Source organism: Leuciscus leuciscus (assembly GCF_965113295.1).
Source record: "Leuciscus leuciscus genome assembly, chromosome: 24".
Classification (NCBI taxonomy): Eukaryota; Metazoa; Chordata; class Actinopteri; order Cypriniformes; family Leuciscidae; genus Leuciscus; species Leuciscus leuciscus.
Genome location: NC_138723.1, coordinates 2,924,389 through 2,951,462, shown reverse-complemented (window position 1 = coordinate 2,951,462; position 27,074 = coordinate 2,924,389). Strand labels below are relative to the sequence as shown.

At 43.2% G+C, this 27,074-nt stretch overlaps 1 protein-coding gene across 1 annotated transcript in view; it reads right to left on the bottom strand.

The window, feature by feature from the left end:
* Window positions 1-15,977, bottom strand: part of LOC309488883 (uncharacterized protein) — a gene marked incomplete at both ends in the record, with an annotated part of 43,647 nt that extends 27,670 nt beyond the window's left edge. The window contains one exon of the mRNA XM_082157301.1: window positions 15,096-15,977. Within this exon, the coding sequence (XP_082013427.1) occupies window positions 15,096-15,977 (882 nt within the window). The remainder of the gene's footprint in view (window positions 1-15,095) is intronic.
* Window positions 15,978-27,074: the final 11,097 nt, after the last annotated feature.

The following is a 27,074-nucleotide window of genomic DNA, read 5'->3' as shown; positions in this document are numbered from 1 at the left end:
GCAGAGCGAGCGTTTTCAATGAATTCCTATGGAAGTAGGAATGAATATATATATATATATATATATATATATATATATATATATATATATATATATATATGTATTGTTACATTTATATATGTATATATATATATATTATATATACACAGTATATATATATATATATATATATATATATATATATATATATATATACACACATATATAAATAAATATATATATATATATATATATATGTGTGTGTGTATATATATATGTCACGGTGCATGGATCGGCTGTGTTCTCAGGTCCTGTGATTTGGTGTCTTTCATGTGGTTACATCATGCTCATTGGAATCAGCTGCTAATCAGTCCCCGCACCAGGTGTCTCACATTACCGTCAGCTACATATACTCACCTCATTCTCTCCTTCCTTGTCTGATAGTTGATCTGGATGTTGGACTGCCTTGTTGGTTTGTCTTGGTCTTGTTCGTGTTGGATTGTCTATTTCGCCGTTGATCGTCACTGGATTGTATTCATCACGGGAGATTCACGCCACGTCATCACCAGCCATCAAGCCACTGCGCCACCCAGCCGAGAGATAACATCATCACCCACGGAGTTCATCATTGTCTTCACGGAGTTTGTGTTCACCATATTTGTCGTCAATAAATATATGTGTTCACACTGCTTTTGCTTCCTATCTCATTCATTATCATCACAGAACTATCAGACCACTCATGGAAGCAGCAGGCTCCACCCCACTCACGGCTGAGGAGGCTTTACGTTCCTGCATCTCTCGGCTGGAGTCCCAGGAGAAGAGCTCGGCGGATACGGGAACAGCGATCCGAGCTCTTGTGGCGCAGGTATCTGAGCTCACCCAGCGGATGCAGAACTGGCAACAACCCACTGCGCCAACCCCACCACCCATGCCGCCCGCCCATCAGGAACCATCCGGGGCTGCCCAGTCACCCGAACCCCGCCTTCCCCCACCAGAGCTTTACAGCGGTGAGCCAAACTTCTGCCGGGCTTTCCTCACTAGATGCTCCATGCACTTTTCATTGCAACCTCGCACGTTTACCAGTGAGGTAAGCAAAGTGGCGTTCGCGCTCACACTGTTAACGGGGAAGGCGGCACTGTGGGGCACGGCGGTATGGGAGAACCAAGATCCGTGTTGTGCCTCGTTCTCGGCGCTCTCCGCCGAGATGAAGCGGGTGTTTGACCGCGCGGCCACTGGAAGAGAGGCCGCGCGGCGTTTGACGGATCTCAAACAGGGGGAGAGATCCGTCTCAGACTTTTCTATCGAGTTTCGCACCCTGGCGGCGGAGTGCCGATGGAACGAGGAGGCGCAGTGGGACATGTTCCTGCATGGGCTGGCTGACCGCGTCCAACGTGAGATCTACGCCCTGGATCTACCCGCTGATCTCAACGGCCTCATCGATCTGGCACTACGGGTAGACGCTCGACTCTCCCGAACCGAGCGGCGGTGTTTAACCGCTCGGTTTCCCCCTGGGGAGGGACCTCCAGTTCGAGCCAGTGGCAACGACGCGGTCGGCCCATTCCAGGATCACGAGCCCATGCAGGTGGGTCGAGCTCGGTTGACTCGGGAGGAGAGGGAGAGGCGGAGATCTCACGGCCTTTGCCTGTACTGCGGGGCGGCGGGACATTTCGCCTTTAGCTGCCCGGTAAAAGGGCCAGCCCGGCAGTAAGGAAGGGGCTACTGTCGGGTGGGATCTCCGCTATCAAGTCCTCGTTCAGATCTACCTCCACGCTCCTCCCGGTCAGGCTTAGATGGCATCGTCTGGACCTGCACTGCACTGCACTTTTGGATTCAGGGGCTGAAGGTAACTTTATGGATTCTACTTTTGCGCATCAAAATCATGTTCCCCTCCTCCCCCTCACCAGTTCTATTGCAGTCCACGCACTCAATGGTCAGACGCTTCCCACCATCACCACCATCACGGAACCCATCACTCTCACGGTATCTGGTAACCACCGTGAGAGCATCTCCTTTTACATCCTGGACTCACCCCACGCACCCGTGGTCTTAGGACATCCCTGGCTCATCAAACACAACCCCCGGATTGATTGGCAGCTGAAATCGGTGTCTGAGTGGAGCATTAAATGTCATGAGTCTTGTCTTGTGTCTGCCTGTCCGTCTGTATCTGAGTCTGTGTTGCAGGAGAAGGCGGCGGATCTGTGTAACGTGCCCGCGGAGTACCTCGACCTGAAGGAAGTGTTCAGTAAGTCTCGGGCTGCTTCTCTCCCTCCTCATCGTCCCTATGACTGTGCTATAGAATTACTGCCAGGTACGTCTCCGCCTAAGGGCAAGTTATACTCACTTTCTATTCCTGAGAGAGAGGCTATGGAGAAATATATTTCTGATTCTCTAGCATCCGGGTTCATCCAACCTTCCTCATCTCCAGCGGGGGCGGGGTTCTTTTTTGTGGGGAAGAAAGATGGATCTCTGCGACCTTGTATTGATTACCGAGGGCTGAATAATATCACGATAAAGAATACTTATCCTTTGCCGTTGATATCTTCAGCCTTCGAGAGGTTGCAGGGAGCATCGATCTTCACTAAATTGGACTTAAGAAACGCTTATCATTTGGTTCGCATCAGGAGGGGAGATGAATGGAAGACTGCCTTTAATGCCCCCAGGGGGCACTTTGAGTACTTGGTCATGCCCTTCGGCTTGTCCAACTCCCCAGGTGTCTTTCAGGCACTCGTTAATGATGTGTTGAGAGATATGGTCGATCAGTTCATATATGTCTACCTGGACGACATATTGATTTTTTCTTCTTCTCTCCAGGAACATGTTCAACACGTCAGACGAGTGCTTCAGAGGCTGCTAGAGAATGGGCTTTTTGTCAAGGCGGAGAAATGCGACTTTCATGCACAGTCTGTTCCTTTTCTAGGGTACATCGTGTCGGCCGAGGGTATGCGCATGGATCCCGAGAAGATCAAGGCTGTGGTAGATTGGCCAAGTCCAGATTCCCGTAAGGCCCTACAAAGGTTTCTGGGGTTCGCCAATTTTTACCGGCGTTTTATTCGCAATTACAGCCAACTAGCCGCGCCTCTGACTGCCTTGACCTCTCCCAGAACGGCGTTCAGGTGGTCAGACGCAGCGGAAGCTGCGTTTGCCAACCTCAAACGCCGCTTTGTTTCGGCCCCCATCCTTGTTACCCCTGATCCGTCACGTCAGTTCGTGGTAGAGGTCGACGCGTCAGAGGTGGGGGTAGGTGCGGTGCTTTCACAGCGCTCACCCTCGGACGACAAGATGCATCCCTGCGCGTTTTTCTCTCATCGTTTGTCGCCAGCAGAGTCAAATTACGATATTGGTAACAGAGAGCTGTTGGCAGTCAAGCTGGCATTGGAGGAATGGCGTCATTGGTTGGAGGGGTCAGGGGTACCCTTCATGGTTTGGACCGATCATAAGAATCTAGAATACATCAGAACTGCCAAAAGACTAAACTCTAGGCAGGCTAGGTGGGCACTTTTTTTCGGACGTTTTGATTTTACACTTTCGTACCGCCCGGGTTCCAAAAACATCAAACCCGATTCTTTATCTCGAATTTTTGACCGCTCCGATCGCCCGTCCACTCCCGAGAGTATTTTTTCTGAGACACTTATTGTTTCTACTCTCAGTTGGGAGGTCGAATCGAAGGTTAAGACAGCCTTACATGGGGTAACGCCTCCGGCCGGTTGCCCACCTAACCGTTTGTTTGTGCCAGAAAGTCTTCGGTCCGAAGTTATCCAATGGGGTCATTGTTCCAATGTGGCATGTCATCCAGGGGTAAGTCGCACCTTACATTTGGTCAAGCAAAGATTTTGGTGGCCACTCATGGCTCGTGATGTTCGCAGTTTTGTTTTGGCTTGCTCAGTTTGTGCCACTGGTAAGACTTCTAACAGACCCCCAGATGGGCTCCTACAACCGCTGCCAATCCCTTCGAGACCCTGGTCCCACATTGCGCTAGATTTTGTCACCGCCCTCCCACCCTCTCTGGGTAACACGGTAGTTTTGACCGTGGTGGACCGATTCTCGAAGGCGGTTCATTTCATCCCCTTGCCCAAATTACCTTCAGCCAAGGAGACAGCGGTAACAGTCATTGATCACGTCTTTCGGTTACATGGCCTCCCGATAGACGTGGTCTCTGACAGAGGACCCCAGTTTGTGTCCAAATTTTGGCGAGAATTTTGTAAACTTCTGGGGGCCACTGTTAGTCTCTCTTCGGGGTTCCATCCTCAAAGCAATGGGCAAACTGAGAGAGCCAACCAAGATTTGGAGAGAACACTACGATGTATGGTCGCTCGAAATCCTTCCTCCTGGTGTCAGCAGCTGTCGATGGTGGAGTACGCACACAATTCCTTACCAGTGTCTGCCACGGGCCTGTCCCCATTTGAATGTAGTATAGGGTACCAGCCACCTATTTTTCCCAGTCTGGAATCCGAAGTCGCGGTCTCCTCCGCTCACGCCTTCGTCCAGAGGTGCCGTCGCACATGGACCAGAGCCCGTGAGACTCTGGTCCAGGTGGGAGCGCGCACCAAGGCCAAAGCCGATCGCCACCGGTCGAGGCCTCCCGTATACGTCGTTGGTTCCAAAGTGTGGCTTTCTACCAAGAACATTCCTCTCCGATCCGTTGCTAATAAACTTGCTCCCAAATTTATTGGCCCGTTTTCTGTCACCAAGATCATTAGTCCGGTGGCAGTCCGCCTCAATCTTCCTCCAGCGTACAGGAGGATTCATCCCGTGTTCCATGTATCAAAGATTAAACCTGTATTTTTTGCTCGTATTAATCCGCCTGCCCCGGTTCCCCCACCGCCGCGGCTCGTAGACGGGGAACCAACCTATTCGGTCAATCGTATTCTGGACTCTAGACGGAGGGGACGCGGATTCCAGTACTTGGTGGACTGGGAAGGTTACGGTCCGGAGGAGAGAAGTTGGGTTCCTGCTAGAGATATATTGGATCACTCTCTTATTGATGATTTCAATCAACAGGTACAGGAGGCTGGGAACGTCAGGGGACGTTCCTAGGAGAGGGGGTACTGTCACGGTGCATGGATCGGCTGTGTTCTCAGGTCCTGTGATTTGGTGTCTTTCATGTGGTTACATCATGCTCATTGGAATCAGCTGCTAATCAGTCCCCGCACCAGGTGTCTCACATTACCGTCAGCTACATATACTCACCTCATTCTCTCCTTCCTTGTCTGATAGTTGATCTGGATGTTGGACTGCCTTGTTGGTTTGTCTTGGTCTTGTTCGTGTTGGATTGTCTATTTCGCCGTTGATCGTCACTGGATTGTATTCATCACGGGAGATTCACGCCACGTCATCACCAGCCATCAAGCCACTGCGCCACCCAGCCGAGAGATAACATCATCACCCACGGAGTTCATCATTGTCTTCACGGAGTTTGTGTTCACCATATTTGTCGTCAATAAATATATGTGTTCACACTGCTTTTGCTTCCTATCTCATTCATTATCATCACATATATATATATATATATATATACACACACACACACACACACACACATATATATATATATATATATATATATATTATTTATATATATATATATATATATATATATATATATATATATATATATATATGTGTGTGTATATATTAGTGTAACTAAATGCACCAGGGTGGCGGTGCCACCGGCTTGGGCCCGCAATCGCTGCTCGCAGCTATATTTAGGGCCCAAGCCCTGAAAGGGCGAAGGCCCTATTGTTTCCGGTAGGATTATTAGGGCCCAAGCCCTGAAAGGGCGAAGGCCCTATTGTTTTCGGTAGGATTATTTATTAGGGCCCAAGCCCTGAAAGGGCGAAGGCCCTATTGTTTCCGGTAGGATTATTAGGGCCCAAGCCCTGAAAGGGCGAAGGCCCTATTGTTTCTGGTAGGATTATTTATTATTAGGGCCCAAGCCCTGAAAGGGCGAAGGCCCTATTGTTTTCGGTAGGATTATTAGGGCCCAAGCCCTGAAAGGGCGAAGGCCCTATTGTTTCCGGTAGGATTATTTATTATTATTATTAGGGCCCAAGCCCTGAAAGGGCGAAGGCCCTATTGTTTCCGGTAGGATTATTTATTAGGGCCCAAGCCCTGAAAGGGCGAAGGCCCTATTGTTTTCGGTAGGATTATTTATTATTCTTATTCTTATTTTTCTGTCAACCTTTCGGGCATTTTTGAGGCCTTTAACATGCTCGAAAACTCTTGAAATTTTGCACACAGGTCAGAACCTGTGGCCATCAGGGCCGGGCTGAAGCTGGTACCCGGGCGTGGCAGGGGGGCTCGACAGCGCCCCCTTGAACGGGGTCCGAAAACTTGGTCCATACATCAGACACGCTTGCATGTAATAATATGAAACTCGGTACACATATAGATCTCATCGGGCCGAACAACTTTCGTACTTTTACTTTTTACGCCAGCCCAACAGGAAGTTGGCTATTATGGGTTGTTTGGAAACGCATGCTGTGGAATTTAATGTACTCCTCCTAGGGAATTCATCCATTCGCCTCCAAACTGAGTCAGCATGAAGTCAAGACATTGAGGATGATAAATTGCGGACGGATTTTTGATATCTCAAACGGTTTGGCTGTGGCGAGGAAGCAAATTTATGGCGAATAATGGAAACAGGAAGTGTGTTATAACTTCTGCATACATTAACTGATCTTGATTAAACTTCAGCAGTGTGTTCGTTGTAAGAGGCCGATCACATGGATGTGACTATTGTGAGTCAAAGTTATAGCGCCACCAACTGGCAGTAGGAAGTGTGTCCCTTTCAAAATGCTTTGAAATCACCCTCTTACTTTTACCCGATTTGCTTCAAACTTTATGTGTATAATGTAAACACACGGCAGATGTAGACCTGTGAAAGGATTTTTGATATCTTTAATACTGTTGCCATGGCAACGCTTCAAACTTTAATATTCTTTTTTGATGCTTTTGAGACTCTTAACATACTTGAAATTGGATGAAACTCGACAGACACATCACATTTATTAGCCCGTAGACATGTGCAAAGTTTCAGAAACGGGCGTGGTGAGGGGCTCAGTAGCGCCACCTTTAGTCATAAGTGGGGGCTTAGTTTTAAGTAGAGTCACAAAAATCGTTATGTATATTGTTCTCATCAAGCCGGACAACTTTCTAATTTATAGTCATAAGCTGTGACCAACAGGAAGTGAGATATTTTGGTTTGAATGTGATTTTTTGGAGAATTCTCTCCCTCTCTCTCTCTGCCTCTGCGTCTCTGTGTGTGTGAGGGGTGGGGGGATTTGTCTTTTGAGTGAGATTTGTTTAAAATTCCTGTTTTTCAAGGTTTCAGGGGCTTTTGGGGCCTTAAACGTGCTCGAAAACTCTTGAAACTTTGCACACAGGTCAGAACGTGCGGCCATCAGGGCCGGGCTGAAGCTGGTACCCGGGCGTGGCAGGGGGGCTCAACAGCGCCCCCTGGAACGGGATCCGAACACTTGTCCATAAATCAAACACACTTGCATGTAATTATATGAAACTCGGTACACATATAGATCTCATCGGGCCGAACAACTTTCGTGCTCTAAGTTTTACGCCAGCCCAACAGGAAGTCGGCTATTATGGGTTGTTTGGAAAACGCTTGCTGTGGAATGCGAAGTACTCCTCCTAGAGAATTCATCCAATCCCCACCAAACTCGGTGTGCATGAAGTCAAGACATTGAGGATTCTAAATTGCGGACGGATTTTTGATATCTCGAACGGTTTGGCCGTGGCGAGGAAACGAATTTATGGCGAGAAAAGAGAAACACGAAGTGGAATAACTTCTGCATACATTAACTGATCTTGATGAAACTTCAGCAGTGTGTTCGTGGTAAGAGGCCGATCAGATGGATGTAACTATTGTGAGTCAAAGTTATAGCGCCACCAACTGGCAGCAGGAAGTGTGTCACTTTCAACATGCTTTTGACAAAAGTGGGCGGGTTAGTTTTAACTACAGTAAAAAAAAAATTGTTTGTATATTGTACTCATCAAGCCGGACAACTTTCTAATTTACATTCATTAGCTCCGGCCATCAGGAAGTCAGATATTTTGGTCTGAATGTGGATTTTTTTGCAAAATCATCCTCTGAATTTTTAGCCACTCCTCTTAAACTATTTATTTTATTCCCACCAAACTTTTTCAACATGATGAAAATACCTTAAAGATTCTAAATTATGAACGGATATTGAATATCTCAAACGGTTTTGAAATGGCGAGGGATTAAAGTAATGTCAAAAAAGGAATCAGAAAACATCTCATATCTTCTACAAATGTAATTATACACCGTTTATTTTTATATCAAATTATACAAATATTAGAACTAAACCCATTTTATTCTGTTATTCTGTTTTGCAATTCAAGAAGTATAAAAAAAGTTAAAAACAGGCTATTTAGTGCTATTTGGTTCAACAAAAAAGCAAACATAGGGCTATACTGCCCTCTTGTGTCCAAAAGGATATCAAAATAGTATATAAAACGTTTTACTAGGTAGGCCTATTGTATTTAAATATAAATGTATTAGGTATATGACTGTGAGGATATTTTCCCATCGGTTAATCGACGTGTGACACGAGCGGGTGCTTTTAAATCGCTAATATAAAAGTGAAAGTAAAAAACGGACGTCCGCACTGACATTGATAATGGTGCACGTTGGAAAGAATGATACTTTTAAACATAACACTAAACCGCCATTAGGTGTCGCCAGGCGACCATCTTAATGAGCGAGTCATTGATTCATTCGTTCAAACGATTCATTCGAATGACTGAGTCATTCATGATTGAGACAGATGTTTATGGATTGACCATTGAATCTTTGAGTCAACCGATTCGTTTCAAAATGCTGAATCATTCAGTAATGAGAAAACAAGTTGCTGTGAGATGCGCGATGGTTCGGCTGTGATCTTTGTTTAACTATTTATGCTGCTGAAACAGAACAAAAACAGTCAATATTGCATCTAAAATGTAAGTGACTTAATTGTAACTGTTTATTAACCTGTTGTATGAAATCAATGTCACAGTTTCAATCGTGATTGTATTCAGGAAATAGTAGCCTACTCGTCAAGTGAGGTTGCTTAACTCTGTTATAAAATATATAAAAACTCCATATTTGTAATTTTTATAGTCAGTATGTTGTTAACTGGGTTGCTTTTTTGTGTGCTGCGCACATTTGTTTACATTTCTCCTGGAGAAGCTGCATGAGCCTCAGCAGGGCAACCTTGTTACCATTGATCAGTAATACATTTTATTATTAACTGCTGATTGGAACTTAAAATGAATGTAATGAAATTAGAATAATCTCTCGTTTTAGTGATTCCCAAGTTATTTTTTTTTGTTCTTGACGTTCTAATCAGGCTATACTCTGGTCGGGCAAGTAAAATTCTCTTTCAGGTAGGCCTATTGTATTTATATATAAATATATTAGGGATGTGACTGTGATAACATTTTCCCACCTATGGAAGTAGGAATAAACTAATACATTTTATTTATGTTTTTATGTGTCCACTGTTCAACTGCAACCACGTCACACACACACACACACATTCCAGAATTGCAATCTTGTCATCGCAGCCTGTTCATTATAGCCCTAATACAATATAATAATAAAAATAGTCAACATAACATATACGAATTACACTGCTCTGTTTAAATAGTAAGTAGTACAATTTGTACCATTCACAGTAAGCAGAGCTCCACTGTGATGTTTCCAAGCACATTTTTGCGCGTGTGAAGAGGATGATTTTTTCCATCGATATTGGAACACGAGTGAAGTACAAAGCCTATAATAAAGAATAGTTTAGCATCCAAATACATCACAACTGTTGAAACGTTTTGATTCTAATGATAGGGTTACGTGAGCCCAACACTTACTTTCGTTTTTCGTGTGTGTGTGTGTGTGTGTGTATATATATATAGAGAGATATAGATATAGATAGATAGATATTTATTTATATATATATATATATATATATATATGTGTGGTTGTGTGTGTGTGTGTGTGTATATATATATATATATATATATATATATATATATATATATATACATAAATATATATATATATATATATATATATATATATATAAATATAGCTGCGAGCAGCGATGGAGGGCCAAAGCCGGCGGCACCGCCACCCCGGTGCCTTTAGGTAACTAAAGGCACCGGGGTTGCGGTGCCACCGGCTTGGGCCCGCAATCGCTGCTCGCAGCTATATTTATTATTATTATTATTATTATTATTATTTTTCTGTCAACCTTTCGGGCATTTTTGGGGCCTTTAACATGCTCGAAAACTCTTGAAATTTTGCACACAGGTCAGAACCCGCGGCCATCTGGGCCGGGCTGAAGCTGGTACCCAGGCGTGGCAGGGGGGCTCAACAGCGCCCCCTTGAACGGGGTCCGAAAGTTTGGTCCATAAATCAGACACGCTTGCATGTAATAATATGAAACTCAATACACATATAGATCTCATCGGGCCAAACAACTTTCGTACTTTTACTTTTTACGCCAGCCCAACAGGAAGTCGGCTATTATGGGTTGTTTGGAAACGCATGCTGTGGAATTTAATGTACTCCTCCTAGGGAATTCATCCATTCGCCTCCAAACTCAGTCAGCATGAAGTCAAGACATTGAGGATGCTAAATTGCGAACAGATTTTTGATATCTCGAACGGTTTGGCCGTGGCGAGGACACGAATTGATGGCGAATAATGGAAACAGGAAGTGTGTTATAACTTCTGCATACATTAACTGATCTTGATTAAACTTCAGCAGTGTGTTCGTTGTAAGAGGCCGATCACATGGATGTGACTATTGTGAGTCAAAGTTATAGCGCCACCAACTGGCAGCAGGAAGTGTGTCCCTTTCAAAATGCTTTGAAATCACCCTCTTATTTTTACCCGATTTGCTTCAAAGTTTATATGTATAATGTAAACACACGGCAGATGTAGACCTGTGAAAGGATTTTTGATATCTTTAATACTGTTGCCATGGCAACGCTTCAAACTTTAATATTCTTTTTTGATGCTTTTAAGACTCTTAACATACTTGAAATTGGATGAAACTCGACAGACACATCACATTTATTAGCCCGTAGACATGTGCAAAGTTTCAGAAACGGGCGTGGTGAGGGGCTCAGTAGCGCCACCTTTAGTCATAAGTGGGGGGGTTAGTTTTATCAAAAGCAACAAAACTTGGTATGTGTATTGTTCTCATCAAGACGGACAACTTTCTAATTTACATTAACGATCTCCGACCAACAGGAAGAGAGATATTTTGGTTTGAATGTGGATTTTCTGAAGAATTTTCTCTCCCTCTCTCTGTGTCTCTGTGTGTGTGAGGGGAGGGGGGATTTGACTATTGCTTTTATATTGTTAATCAAGGTTTCAGGGGCTTTTGGGGTCCTTAACGTGCTCAAAAACTCTTGCAACTTTACATACAAGTCGGAACCCCCTGCCATCAGGGACGGGTTGAAGCTGGTACCCGGGCGTGGCAGGGGGGCTCAACAGCGCCCCCTGGAATGGAGTCCGAAAACTTGGTCCATAGATCAAACTAGCTTGCATGAATTAATATGAAACTCAGCACACATATAGATCTCATCGGGCCGAACAACTTTCGTGCTCTAAGTTTTACGCCAGCCCAACAGGAAGTCGGCTATTATGGGTTGTTTGGAAAACGCTTGCTGTGGAATGCGAAGTACTCCTCCTAGAGAATTCATCCAATCCCCACCAAACTCGGTGTGCATGAAGTCAAGACATTGAGGATTCTAAATTGCGGACGGATTTTTGATATCTCGAACGGTTTGGCCGTGGCGAGGGAAACGAATTTATGGCGAGAAAAGAGAAACACGAAGTGGAATAACTTCTGCATACATTAACTGATCTTGATGAAACTTCAACAGTGTGTTCGTGGTAAAAGGCCGATCAGATGGATGTAACTATTATGAGTCAAAGTTATAGCGCCACCAACTGGCAGCAGGAAGTGTGTCCCTTTCAACATGCTTTTGACAAAAGTGGGCGGGTTAGTTTTAACTACAGTAAAAAAAAAATAGTTTGTATATTGTACTCATCAAGCCGGACAACTTTCTAATTTACATTCATTAGCTCCGGCCATCAGGAAGTCAGATATTTTGGTCTGAATGTGGATTTTTTTGCAAAATCAGCCTCTGAATTTTTAGCCACTCCTCTTAAACTATTTATTTTATTCCCACCAAACTTTTTCAACATGATGAAAATACATTAAAGATGCTAAATTGTGAACGGATATTGAATATCTCAAACGGTTTTGATATGGCGAGGGATTAAAGTAATGTCAAAAAAGGAATCAGAAAACATCTCATATCTTCTACAAATGTAATTATACACCGTTTATTTTTAGATAAAATTATACAAATATTAGAACTAAACCCATTTTATTCTGTTTTTGCAATTCAAGAAGTATAAAAAAAGTTAAAAACAGGCTATTTAGTGCTATTTGGTTCAACAAAAAAGCAAACATAGGGCTATACTGCCCTCTTGTGTCCAAAAGAATATAGTATATAAAACTTTTTACTAGGTAGGCCTATATTGTATTTAAATATAAATGTATTAGGTATATGACTGTGAGGATATTTTCCCAACGGTTAATCGATGTGTGACACGAGCGGGTGCTTTTAAATCGCTAATATAAAAGTGAAAGTAAAAAACGGACGTCTGCACGGACATTGATAATGGTGCACACACGTTGGAAAGAATGATACTTTTAAACATAACACTAAACCGCCATTAGGTGTCGCCAGGCGACCGTCTTAATGAGCGAGTCATTGATTCATTCATTCAAACGATTCGTTCGAATGACTGAGTCATTCATGATTGAGACAGATGTTTATGGATTGATCATTGAATCTTTGAGTCAACCGATTCGTTCAAAATGCTGAATCATTCAGAAATGAGAAAACACATTGCTGAGAGATGCGCGTGATGATTCTGCTGTGATCTTTTTGTTTAACTATTTTCGCTGCTGAAACAGAACAAAAACAGTCAATATTGCATCTAAAATGTAAGTGACTTGATTGTAACTGTTTTTTAACCTGTTGTATGAAATCAATGTCACAGTTTCAATCGTGATTGTATTCAGGAAACAGTAGCCTACTCGTCAAGTGAGGTTGCTTAACTCTAACATAGGTTATAAAATATATAAAAACTCCATATTTGTAATTTTTATAGTCAGTATGTTGTTAACTGGGTTTCTTTTTTGTGTGCTGCGCTCATTTGTTAACGTTTCTCCTGGAGAAGCTGCACGAGCCTCAGCAGCGCAACCTTGTTACCATTGATCAGTAATACATTTATTATCAACTGTTGATTGCAACTTAAAATGAATGTAATAAAATTAGAATAATCTCTCGTTTTTTTGTGATTCCCAAGTTATTTTTTGTCATTGACTGTCACGTTCCGCTCAAGGGAAAAAGCAAGGTGGATCCAAGTGCAGTCAAATTGAGGTTTATTAAGGGTAATCCAAAAGAGTAGTCAAACAGGCAGGGTTCGATGTCCAGACAGGCAGTACAAAAACAACAAACAGACTCAGGCAGGGAACACGGTAAACCAAACGCGGTGTGACATAAACAACGATACACACAGGACATGGAACAAACAGGGCTTTAAATACAGGAACAAACTAGATGACAACGAGAAACAGCTGGGAACAGATAACAAAAACCTGTGCAATCACACATACAGGAATTGTGGGAAAGGTAGTTCTTGAATGACACCGTGGGGAAAGGAGGACATCTAGTGGATACCAGGCGAACACAACCAGACACTGTGACATAACCCCCCCTCTACGGAGTGGCTCCCAGACACTCCAAGACCGGACACAGAACAAAACAAAAGTTCAGGAGGGAGGTGGCAAGGTGGAGGATCAGGGGGAGGGACGGGGGGCCAGGTCCATGAAGGGACACAGAAACAGGGGGTAACAGACTCAAAGGGGGCCAGGGTGACACAGACAGTACAGAGGGGGAACAGGGCGAAGCAAACAGTTCATCGGGCGGCCGGGGCGAAGCGAACAGTCCCTCGGGCAGCCAGGACGGAGACGACAGATCATTGGGCGGCCGGGGCGGTGAAGACCCCTCGGGCGGCCAGGGCGGTGAAGACAGTTCATCGGGCGACCAGGGCGGAGCAGACAGTCCATCGGGTGGCCAAGGCGGAGCAGACTCTCCCTCGGGCGGCCAGGGCGGAGCAGACAGTCCCTCGGGCGGCCAGGGCGGCGGAGACTTTCCCTCGGGCGGCCAGGGCGGAGACTTTCCCTCGGGCGGCCACGGCGGAGACTTTCCCTCGGGCGGCCACGGCGGAGACTTTCCCTCGGGCGGCCACGGCGGAGACTTTCCCTCGGGCGGCCAGGGCGGAGACTTTCCCTCGGGCGGCCAGGGCGGAGACTTTCCCTCGGGCGGCCAGGGCGGAGACTTTCCCTCGGGCGGCCAGGGCGGAGACTTTCCCTCGGGCGGCCAGGGCGGAGACTTTCCCTCGGGCGGCCAGGGCGGAGACTTTCCCTCGGGCTCAGGCACTGGAACTGGCACCACCGGCTCAGGCACTGGAACTGGCACCACCGGCTCAGACGACCCCTCGGGCTCGGGCACTGGAACTGGCACCACCGGCTCAGGCACTGGAACTGGCACCACCGGCTCAGGCACTGGAACTGGCACCACCGGCTCAGGCACTGGAACTGGCACCACCGGCTCAGGCACTGGAACTGGCACCACCGGCTCAGGCACTGGAACTGGCACCACCGGCTCAGGCACTGGAACTGGCACCACCGGCTCAGGCACTGGAACTGGCACCACCGGCTCAGGCACTGGAACTGGCACCACCGGCTCAGGAACAGACACTGGCTCCGGCTCAGGAACAGACACTGGCTCCGGCTCAGGAACAGACACTGGCTCCGGCTCAGGAACAGTCTCTGGCTGGGCAGATAGTATAAGAGGAACCGATAAGGCGAGACCCTCGGATGGCGCTGGCAGAGCGAGGCGCTGGGGTGGTGCCGTCAGGGCAAGCAGCTTGGGGACGGCCTCCGGGACGACAGCAGGCTGCTCTGGGACGACCTCCAGGGAGACAGCGGGCTGTTCGGGGACGACCTCCAGGGAGACAGCGGGCTGTTCGGGGACGACCTCCAGGGAGACAGCGGGCTGTTCGGGGACGACCTCCAGGCCATTGGGAAGGCAGGAAGTCCTCCTCCTCCTCCGCCGTTTCCGGACCACCGGACTCGAGACCACCGGTACTGGGACCACCGGCACAGGGACCACCGGCACAGGGACCACCGGCACAGGGACCACCGGCACTGGGACCACCGGCACTGGGACCACCGGCACAGGCTCTGTGCTGGACGGGACCAGCGGTGAAGAGGGCTCAGGCTGATGGGATGCTATGAGCTTGTGGAACCCCGTTCGGCTGATCCTCTGGGCCCTCTGTGCTGACATGAGCGCTGGGTCCATCACGCTGGACCTTAATCTAAGACGCCCAGATACTGATCCGGCTCCGGGCCTGATAGGTAGCGGCGATGTGTTCTCTCGGCCGGGCAGTGGCGATGCATTCTCTCGGCTGGGCAGCGGCGATGCACTCTCTCGGCTGGGCAGCGGCGAAGCATTCTCTCGGCCGGGCAGCGGTGATGCACTCTCTCGGCTGGGCAGTGGTAACATCTCGCTAGGAGATGCCGGCGAAGCTGGGGTATCCCAGTGACTACGGTGGTGTAGATACCTCGTAAACCCCCAAAAGTCAAGGATCTCCAGTCCCTTCATCTCCCATTGCGGTAACGGGTCATCAAGACAGTGGTTAAAAAGGTCCTTCAAGGTTGCATCATTATAGTTCATGCCTCTCGATAAGGTCCAAAAAGTTTGAGACAAACAACTCACTGTCTGACCCTGCTGGTGTAGGGCCATTAAATTTTGGAGTCTTCCCCTCCTCTCCTTCTCAGTGGTGGGGGGAAGGATCCGAAACCCCGTACTGCTGGATCCATACATGGTGTGTATCGTTCTGTCACGTTCCGCTCAAGGGAAAAAGCAAGGTGGATCCAAGTGCAGTCAAATTGAGGTTTATTAAGGGTAATCCAAAAGAGTAGTCAAACAGGCAGGGTTCGATGTCCAGACAGGCAGTACAAAAACTACAAACAGACTCAGGCAGGGAACACGGTAAACCAAACGCGGTGTGACATAAACAACGATACACACAGGACATGGAACAAACAGGGCTTTAAATACAGGAACAAACTAGATGACAACGAGAAACAGCTGGGAACAGATAACAAAAACCTGTGCAATCACACATACAGGAATTGTGGGAAAGGTAGTTCTTGAATGACACCGTGGGGAAAGGAGGACATCTAGTGGATACCAGGGGAACACAACCAGACACTGTGACATTGACGTTCTAATCAGGCTACTCTGGTCGGGCAAGCTAAATTCTCTTTCAGGTAGGCCTATTGTATATATATAAATATATTAGGGATGTCGGTTAATCGACGTGTGACACCGCTGGGGGCTTTTAAATCGCTAACTTAAAGTAAAATACAGATGTCTGCACAGACTGCTGAGTAGAGCAAGCATTTTCAATGAATTCCTATGGAAGTAGGAATTAACTAAAAAACTTTCACTCTGTTCTGCTCGTTCCTCGCCGTGGGCGCTCACAGTTATGAATGCCTGTTTAGTCAAGAGCTTTTAGTTTAATTTTAAAATGAACGCCATTTCGGGGGGTGGATTGCTTGAATTTATTTTACAAAAGCACCATGTTGTGTTTTATTGCGAGTGTACATAAATATAAGTAAACACTTTGCAGTTTGAAATGATATCCTGTATGAACAAAATTATGTGCCAATTATGTTTTTATGTGTCTACTGTTAAATCACACACACATTCGAGCATTGCAAACTTGACATCGCAGCCTGTTCATTATAGCCTTAATAAAATATAATAAAATAGTAAACCTAACATATACACACTGCTCTGTTTAAATAGTCAGTAGTACAATTCGTACATTAACAGTAAGCACTGCTCCACTGTGATTTTTCCAAGCACATTTTTGCGCGTGTGAAGAGGATGATTTTTTCCGTCGATATTGGAAACCGAGTGAAGTACAAAGCCTATAATAAAGAATAGTTTAGCATCCAAATACATCACAACTGTTGAAACGTTTTGATTCTAATGATAGGGTTACGTGAGCCCAACACTTACTTTCGTTTTTATTTTTACATTAAATTTAAAGGATTTGTTGTGGAATATTTTGAGTGTATCATAAAATTAGAATAAGGTAAGACAAGTAAAATTTCCCATCTTTATTATATATATATATATATATATATATATATGTATATGTATATACATATATATGTATATATATATATATATATATATATGTGTGTGTGTATATATATATATATATATATATATATATATTTGTGTGTATATATATATATATATATATATATATATATATAAAAGGCACCAAGCTGGTGACACCGCCACCCCGGTGCCTTTAGTGTAACTAAAGGCACCAGGGTGGCGGTGCCACCGGCTTGGGCCCGCAATCGCTGCTCGCAGCTATATTTATATATATATATATATATATATATATATATATATATATATTTCTTCTTATTCTTATTTTTCTGTCAACCTTTCGGGCACTTTTGAGACCCTTAACGTGCTCGAAAACTCTTGAAACTTTGCACACGGGTCAGAACCCGCGGCCATCAGGGCCGGGCTGAAGCTGGTACCCGGGCGTGGCAGGGGGGCTCGACAGCGCCCCCTTGAACGGGGTCCGAAAACTTGGTCCATACATCAGACACGCTTGCATGTAATAATATGAAACTCGGTACACATATAGATCTCATCGGGCCGAACAACTTTCGTACTTTTACTTTTTACGCCAGCCCAACAGGAAGTCGGCTATTATGGGTTGTTTGGAAACGCATGCTGTGGAATTTAATGTACTCCTCCTAGGGAATTCATCCATTCGCCTCCAAACTCAGTCAGCATGAAGTCAAGACATTGAGGATGCTAAATTGCGGACAGATTTTTGATATCTTGAACGGTTTGGCCGTGGCGAGGACACGAATTGATGGCGAATAATGGAAACAGGAAGTGTGTTATAACTTCTGCATACATTAACTGATCTTGATTAAACTTCAGCAGTATGTTCGTTGTAAGAGGCCGATCACATGGATGTGACTATTGTGAGTCAAAGTTATAGCGCCACCAACTGGCAGCAGGAAGTGTGTCCCTTTCAAAATGCTTTGAAATCACCCTCTTATTTTTACCCGATTTGCTTCAAAGTTTATGTGTATAATGTAAACACACGGCAGATGTAGACCTGTGAAAGGATTTTTGATATCTTTAATACTGTTGCCATGGCAACGCTTCAAACTTTAATATTATTTTTTGATGCTTTTGAGACTCTTAACATACTTGAAATTGGATGAAACTCGACAGACACATCACATTTATTAGCCCGTAGACATGTGCAAAGTTTCAGAAACGGGCGTGGTGAGGGGCTCAGTAGCGCCACCTTTAGTCATAAGTGGGGGGGTTAGTTTTATCAACAACAACAAAACTTGGTATGTGTATTGTTCTCATCAAGACGGACAACTTTCTAATTTACATTAACGATCTCCGACCAACAGGAAGAGAGATATTTTGGTTTGAATGTGGATTTTCTGAAGAATTTTCTCTCCCTCTCTCTGTGTCTCTGTGTGTGTGAGGGGAGGGGGGATTTGACTATTGCTTTTATATTGTTAATCAAGGTTTCAGGGGCTTTTGGGGTCCTTAACGTGCTCAAAAACTCTTGAAACTTTACATACAAGTCGGAACCCCCTGCCATCAGGGACGGGTTGAAGCTGGTACCCGGGCGTGGCAGGGGGGCTCAACAGCGCCCCCTTGAACGGGGTCCCAAAACTTGGTCCATAGATCAAACACGCTTGCATGAATTAATTTGAAACTCAGTACACATATAGATATCATCGGGCCGAACAACTTTCGTGCTCTAAGTTTTACGCCAGCCCAACAGGAAGTCGGCTATTATGGGTTGTTTGGAAAACGCTTGCTGTGGAATGCGAAGTACTCCTCCTAGAGAATTCATCCAATCCCCACCAAACTCGGTGTGCATGAAGTCAAGACATTGAGGATTCTAAATTGCGGACGGATTTTTGATATCTCGAACGGTTTGGCCGTGGCGAGGAAACGAATTTATGGTGAGAAAAGAGAAACACGAAGTGGAATAACTTCTGCATACATTAACTGATCTTGATGAAACTTCAGCAGTGTGTCCGTGGCAAGAGGCCGATCAGATGGATGTAACTATTGTGAGTCAAAGTTATAGCGCCACCAACTGGCAGCAGGAAGTGTGTCACTTTCAACATGCTTTTGACAAAAGTGGGCGGGTTAGTTTTAACTACAGTAAAAAAAAAAAAAGTTTGTATATTGTACTCATCAAGCCGGACAACTTTCTAATTTACATTCATTAGCTCCGGCCATCAGGAAGTCAGATATTTTGGTCTGAATGTGGATTTTTTTTGCAAAATCAGCCTCTGAATTTTTAGCCACTCCTCTTAAACTATTTATTTTATTCCCACCAAACTTTTTCAACATGATACAAATATATTAATGATGCTAAATTGTAAACGGATATTGAATATCTCAAACGGTTTTGCTATGGCGAGGGATTAAATTAATGTCAAAAAGGAAGCAGGAAACATCTCATAACTTCTAAAAATGTAATTATACACCATTTATTTTTATATAAAATTATACAAATATTAGAACTAAACCCATTTTATTCTGTTTTTGCTATTCAAGGAGTATGAAAAAGTTAAAAACAGGCTATTTAGTGCTATTTGGTTCAACAAGAAAGCAAACATAGGGCTATACTGCCCTCTTGTGTCCAAAAGGAAATCAAAATAGTATATAAAACGTTTTACTAGGTAGGCCTATTGTATTTAAATATAAATGTATTAGGTATATGACTGTGAGGATATTTTCCCATCGGTTAATCGACGTGTGACACGAGCGGGTGCTTTTAAATCGCTAATATAAAAGTGAAAGTAAAATTCGGACGTCCGCACGGACATTGATAATGGTGCACACACGTTGGAAAGAATGATACTTTTAAACATAACACTAATCCGCCATTAGGTGTCGCCAGGCGACCGTCTTAATGAGCGAGTCATTGATTCATTCGTTCAAACGATTCGTTCGAATGACTGAGTCATTCATGATTGAGACAGATGTTTATGGATTGATCATTGAATCTTTGAGTCAACCGATTCGTTCAAAATGCTGAATCATTCAGTAATGAGAAAACAAGTTGCCGTGAGATGCGCGACGGTTCTGCTGTGATCTTTGTTTAACTATTTTTGCTACTGAAACAGAACAAAAACAGTCAATATTGCATCTAAAATGTAAGTGACTTAATTATAACTGTTTATTAACCTGTTGTATGAAATCAATGTCACAGTTTCAATCGTGATTGTATTCAGGAAACGGTAGCCTACTCGTCAAGTGAGGTTGCTTAACTCTATCATAGGTTATAAAATATATAAAAACTCCATATTTGTAATTTTTATAGTCAGTATGTTGTTAACTGGGTTTCTTTTTTGTGTGCTGCGCTCATTTGTTTACGTTTCTCCTGGAGAAGCTGCACGAGCCTCAGCAGCGCAACCTTGTTACCATTGATCAGTAATACATTTATTATCAACTGTTGATTGCAACTTAAAATGAATGTAATAAAATTAGAATAATCTCTCGTTTTTTTGTGATTCCCAAGTTATTTTTTGTCATTGACGTTCTAATCAGGCTACTCTGGTCGGGCAAGCTAAATTCTCTTTCAGGTAGGCCTATTGTATATATATAAATATATTAGGGATGTCGGTTAATCGACGTGTGACACCGCTGGGGGCTTTTAAATCGCTAACTTAAAGTAAAATACAGATGTCTGCACAGACTGCTGAGTAGAGCAAGCATTTTCAATGAATTCCTATGGAAGTAGGAATTAACTAAAAAACTTTCACTCTGTTCTGCTCGTTCCTCGCCGTGGGCGCTCACAGTTATGAATGCCTGTTTAGCCAAGAGCTTTTAGTTTAATTTTAAAATGAACGCCATTTCGGGGGGTGGATTGCTTGAATTTATTTTACAAAAGCACCATGTTGTGTTTTATTGCGAGTGTACATAAATATAAGTAAACACTTTGCAGTTTGAAATGATATCCTGTATGAACAAAATTATGTGCCAATTATGTTTTTATGTGTCTACTGTTAAATCACACACACATTCGAGCATTGCAAACTTGACATCGCAGCCTGTTCATTATAGCCTTAATAAAATATAATAAAATAGTAAACCTAACATATACACACTGCTCTGTTTAAATAGTCAGTAGTACAATTCGTACATTAACAGTAAGCACTGCTCCACTGTGATTTTTCCAAGCACATTTTTGCGCGTGTGAAGAGGATGATTTTTTCCGTCGATATTGGAAACCGAGTGAAGTACAAAGCCTATAATAAAGAATAGTTTAGCATCCAAATACATCACAACTGTTGAAACGTTTTGATTCTAATGATAGGGTTACGTGAGCCCAACACTTACTTTCGTTTTTATTTTTACATTAAATTTAAAGGATTTGTTGTGGAATATTTTGAGTGTATCATAAAATCAGAATAAGGTAAGACAAGTAAAATTTCCCATCTTTATTATATATATATATATATATATGTATATGAATATACATATATATGTATATATATATATATATATATATATGTGTGTGTGTATATATATATATATATATATATATATATATATTTGTGTGTATATATATATATATATATATAAAAGGCACCAAGCTGGTGACACCGCCACCCCGGTGCCTTTAGTGTAACTAAAGGCACCAGGGTGGCGGTGCCACCGGCTTGGGCCCGCAATCGCTGCTCGCAGCTATATTTATATATATATATATATATATATATATATATATATATATATATATATATATATATATATATATATATTTCTTCTTATTCTTATTTTTCTGTCAACCTTTCGGGCACTTTTGAGACCCTTAACGTGCTCGAAAACTCTTGAAACTTTGCACACGGGTCAGAACCCGCGGCCATCAGGGCCGGGCTGAAGCTGGTACCCGGGCGTGGCAGGGGGGCTCGACAGCGCCCCCTTGAATGGGGTCCGAAAACTTGGTCCATACATCAGACACGCTTGCATGTAATAATATGAAACTCGGTACACATATAGATCTCATCGGGCCGAACAACTTTCGTACTTTTACTTTTTACGCCAGCCCAACAGGAAGTCGGCTATTATGGGTTGTTTGGAAACGCATGCTGTGGAATTTAATGTACTCCTCCTAGGGAATTCATCCATTCGCCTCCAAACTCAGTCAGCATGAAGTCAAGACATTGAGGATGCTAAATTGCGGACAGATTTTTGATATCTTGAACGGTTTGGCCGTGGCGAGGACACGAATTGATGGCGAATAATGGAAACAGGAAGTGTGTTATAACTTCTGCATACATTAACTGATCTTGATTAAACTTCAGCAGTATGTTCGTTGTAAGTGGCCGATCACATGGATGTGACTATTGTGAGTCAAAGTTATAGCGCCACCAACTGGCAGCAGGAAGTGTGTCCCTTTCAAAATGCTTTGAAATCACCCTCTTATTTTTACCCGATTTGCTTCAAAGTTTATGTGTATAATGTAAACACACGGCAGATGTAGACCTGTGAAAGGATTTTTGATATCTTTAATACTGTTGCCATGGCAACGCTTCAAACTTTAATATTATTTTTTGATGCTTTTGAGACTCTTAACATACTTGAAATTGGATGAAACTCGACAGACACATCACATTTATTAGCCCGTAGACATGTGCAAAGTTTCAGAAACGGGCGTGGTGAGGGGCTCAGTAGCGCCACCTTTAGTCATAAGTGGGGGGGTTAGTTTTATCAACAACAACAAAACTTGGTATGTGTATTGTTCTCATCAAGACGGACAACTTTCTAATTTACATTAACGATCTCCGACCAACAGGAAGAGAGATATTTTGGTTTGAATGTGGATTTTCTGAAGAATTTTCTCTCCCTCTCTCTGTGTCTCTGTGTGTGTGAGGGGAGGGGGGATTTGACTATTGCTTTTATATTGTTAATCAAGGTTTCAGGGGCTTTTGGGGTCCTTAACGTGCTCAAAAACTCTTGAAACTTTACATACAAGTCGGAACCCCCTGCCATCAGGGACGGGTTGAAGCTGGTACCCGGGCGTGGCAGGGGGGCTCAACAGCGCCCCCTTGAACGGGGTCCCAAAACTTGGTCCATAGATCAAACACGCTTGCATGAATTAATTTGAAACTCAGTACACATATAGATATCATCGGGCCGAACAACTTTCGTGCTCTAAGTTTTACGCCAGCCCAACAGGAAGTCGGCTATTATGGGTTGTTTGGAAAACGCTTGCTGTGGAATGCGAAGTACTCCTCCTAGAGAATTCATCCAATCCCCACCAAACTCGGTGTGCATGAAGTCAAGACATTGAGGATTCTAAATTGCGGACGGATTTTTGATATCTCGAACGGTTTGGCCGTGGCGAGGAAACGAATTTATGGCGAGAAAAGAGAAACACGAAGTGGAATAACTTCTGCATACATTAACTGATCTTGATGAAACTTCAGCAGTGTGTCCGTGGCAAGAGGCCGATCAGATGGATGTAACTATTGTGAGTCAAAGTTATAGCGCCACCAACTGGCAGCAGGAAGTGTGTCACTTTCAACATGCTTTTGACAAAAGTGGGCGGGTTAGTTTTAACTACAGTAAAAAAAAAAAAAGTTTGTATATTGTACTCATCAAGCCGGACAACTTTCTAATTTACATTCATTAGCTCCGGCCATCAGGAAGTCAGATATTTTGGTCTGAATGTGGATTTTTTTTGCAAAATCAGCCTCTGAATTTTTAGCCACTCCTCTTAATCTATTTATTTTATTCCCACCAAACTTTTTCAACATGATACAAATATATTAATGATGCTAAATTGTAAACGGATATTGAATATCTCAAACGGTTTTGCTATGGCGAGGGATTAAATTAATGTCAAAAAGGAAGCAGGAAACATCTCATAACTTCTAAAAATGTAATTATACACCATTTATTTTTATATAAAATTATACAAATATTAGAACTAAACCCATTTTATTCTGTTTTTGCTATTCAAGGAGTATGAAAAAGTTAAAAACAGGCTATTTAGTGCTATTTGGTTCAACAAGAAAGCAAACATAGGGCTATACTGCCCTCTTGTGTCCAAAAGGAAATCAAAATAGTATATAAAACGTTTTACTAGGTAGGCCTATTGTATTTAAATATAAATGTATTAGGTATATGACTGTGAGGATATTTTCCCATCGGTTAATCGACGTGTGACACGAGCGGGTGCTTTTAAATCGTTAATATAAAAGTGAAAGTAAAATTCGGACGTCCGCACGGACATTGATAATGGTGCACACACGTTGGAAAGAATGATACTTTTAAACATAACACTAATCCGCCATTAGGTGTCGCCAGGCGACCGTCTTAATGAGCGAGTCATTGATTCATTCGTTCAAACGATTCGTTCGAATGACTGAGTCATTCATGATTGAGACAGATGTTTATGGATTGATCATTGAATCTTTGAGTCAACCGATTCATTCAAAATGCTGAATCATTCAGTAATGAGAAAACAAGTTGCCGTGAGATGCGCGACGGTTCTGCTGTGATCTTTGTTTAACTATTTTTGCTACTGAAACAGAACAAAAACAGTCAATATTGCATCTAAAATGTAAGTGACTTAATTATAACTGTTTATTAACCTGTTGTATGAAATCAATGTCACAGTTTCAATCGTGATTGTATTCAGGAAACGGTAGCCTACTCGTCAAGTGAGGTTGCTTAACTCTATCATAGGTTATAAAATATATAAAAACTCCATATTTGTAATTTTTATAGTCAGTATGTTGTTAACTGGGTTTCTTTTTTGTGTGCTGCGCTCATTTGTTTACGTTTCTCCTGGAGAAGCTGCACGAGCCTCAGCAGCGCAACCTTGTTACCATTGATCAGTAATACATTTATTATCAACTGTTGATTGCAACTTAAAATGAATGTAATAAAATTAGAATAATCTCTCGTTTTTTTGTGATTCCCAAGTTATTTTTTGTCATTGACGTTCTAATCAGGCTACTCTGGTCGGGCAAGCTAAATTCTCTTTCAGGTAGGCCTATTGTATATATATAAATATATTAGGGATGTCGGTTAATCGACGTGTGACACCGCTGGGGGCTTTTAAATCGCTAACTTAAAGTAAAATACAGATGTCTGCACAGACTGCTGAGTAGAGCAAGCATTTTCAATGAATTCCTATGGAAGTAGGAATTAACTAAAAAACTTTCACTCTGTTCTGCTCGTTCCTCGCCGTGGGCGCTCACAGTTATGAATGCCTGTTTAGCCAAGAGCTTTTAGTTTAATTTTAAAATGAACGCCATTTCGGGGGGTGGATTGCTTGAATTTATTTTACAAAAGCACCATGTTGTGTTTTATTGCGAGTGTACATAAATATAAGTAAACACTTTGCAGTTTGAAATGATATCCTGTATGAACAAAATTATGTGCCAATTATGTTTTTATGTGTCTACTGTTAAATCACACACACATTCGAGCATTGCAAACTTGACATCGCAGCCTGTTCATTATAGCCTTAATAAAATATAATAAAATAGTAAACCTAACATATACACACTGCTCTGTTTAAATAGTCAGTAGTACAGTTCGTACATTCACAGTAAGCACTGCTCCACTGTGATTTTTCCAAGCACATTTTTGCTCGTGTGAAGAGGATGATTTTTTCCGTCGATATTGGAACACGAGTGAAGTACAAAGCCTATTATAAAGAATAGTTTAGCATCCAAATACATCACAACTGTTGAAACGTTTTGATTCTAATGAAAGGGTTACGTGAGCCCAACACTTACTTTCATTTTTATTTTTACATTAAATTTAAAGGATTTGTTGTGGAATATTTTGAGTGTATCATAAAATCAGAATAAGGTAAGACAAGTAAAATTTACCGTCTTTATTATATATATATATATATATATATATATGTATGTATGTATGTGTATATATATATATATATATATATATATATATATATATATATATATGTAAATATAGCTGCGAGCAGCGATGGAGGGCCCAAGCCGGTGGAACCGCCACCCCGGTGCCTTTAGTGTAACTAAAGGCACCAGGGTGGCGGTGCCACCGGCTTGGGCCCGCAATCGCTGCTCGCAGCTATATTTATTATTATTTTTCTTACGACTATTCAGGCACTTTTGGGGCCCTTAACATGCTCAAAAACTCTTGAAACTTTGCACACGGGTCAGAACCCGCGGCCATCAGGGCCGGGCTGAAGCTGGTACCCGGGCGTGGCAGGGGGGCTCGACAGCGCCCCCTGGAACGGGGTCCGAAAACTTGGTCCATAAATCAAACACGCTTGCATGTAATAATATGAAACTCGGTACACATAAAGATCTCATCGGGCCGAACAATTTTCGTGCTCTAAGTTTTACGCAAGCCCAACAGGAAGTCGGCTATTATGGGTTGTTTGGAAACGCATGCTGTGGAATTGAATGTACTCCTCCTAGGGAATTCATCCATTCGCCTCCAAACTCAGTGAGCATGAAGTCAAGACATTGAGGACGCTAAATTGCGGACAGATTTTTGGTATCTCGAACGGTTTGGCCGTGGCGAGGACACGAATTGATGGCGAATAATGGAAACAGGAAGTGTGTTATAACTTCTGCATACATTAACTGATCTTGATTAAACTTCAGCAGTGTGTTCGTTGTAAGAGGCCGATCACATGGATGTGACTATTGTGAGTCAAAGTTATAGCGCCACCAACTGGCAGCAGGAAGTGTGTCCCTTTCAAAATGCTTTGAAATCACCCTCTTATTTTTACCCGATTTGCTTCAAAGTTTATGTGTATAATGTAAACACACGGCAGATGTAGACCTGTGAAAGGATTTTTGATATCTTTAA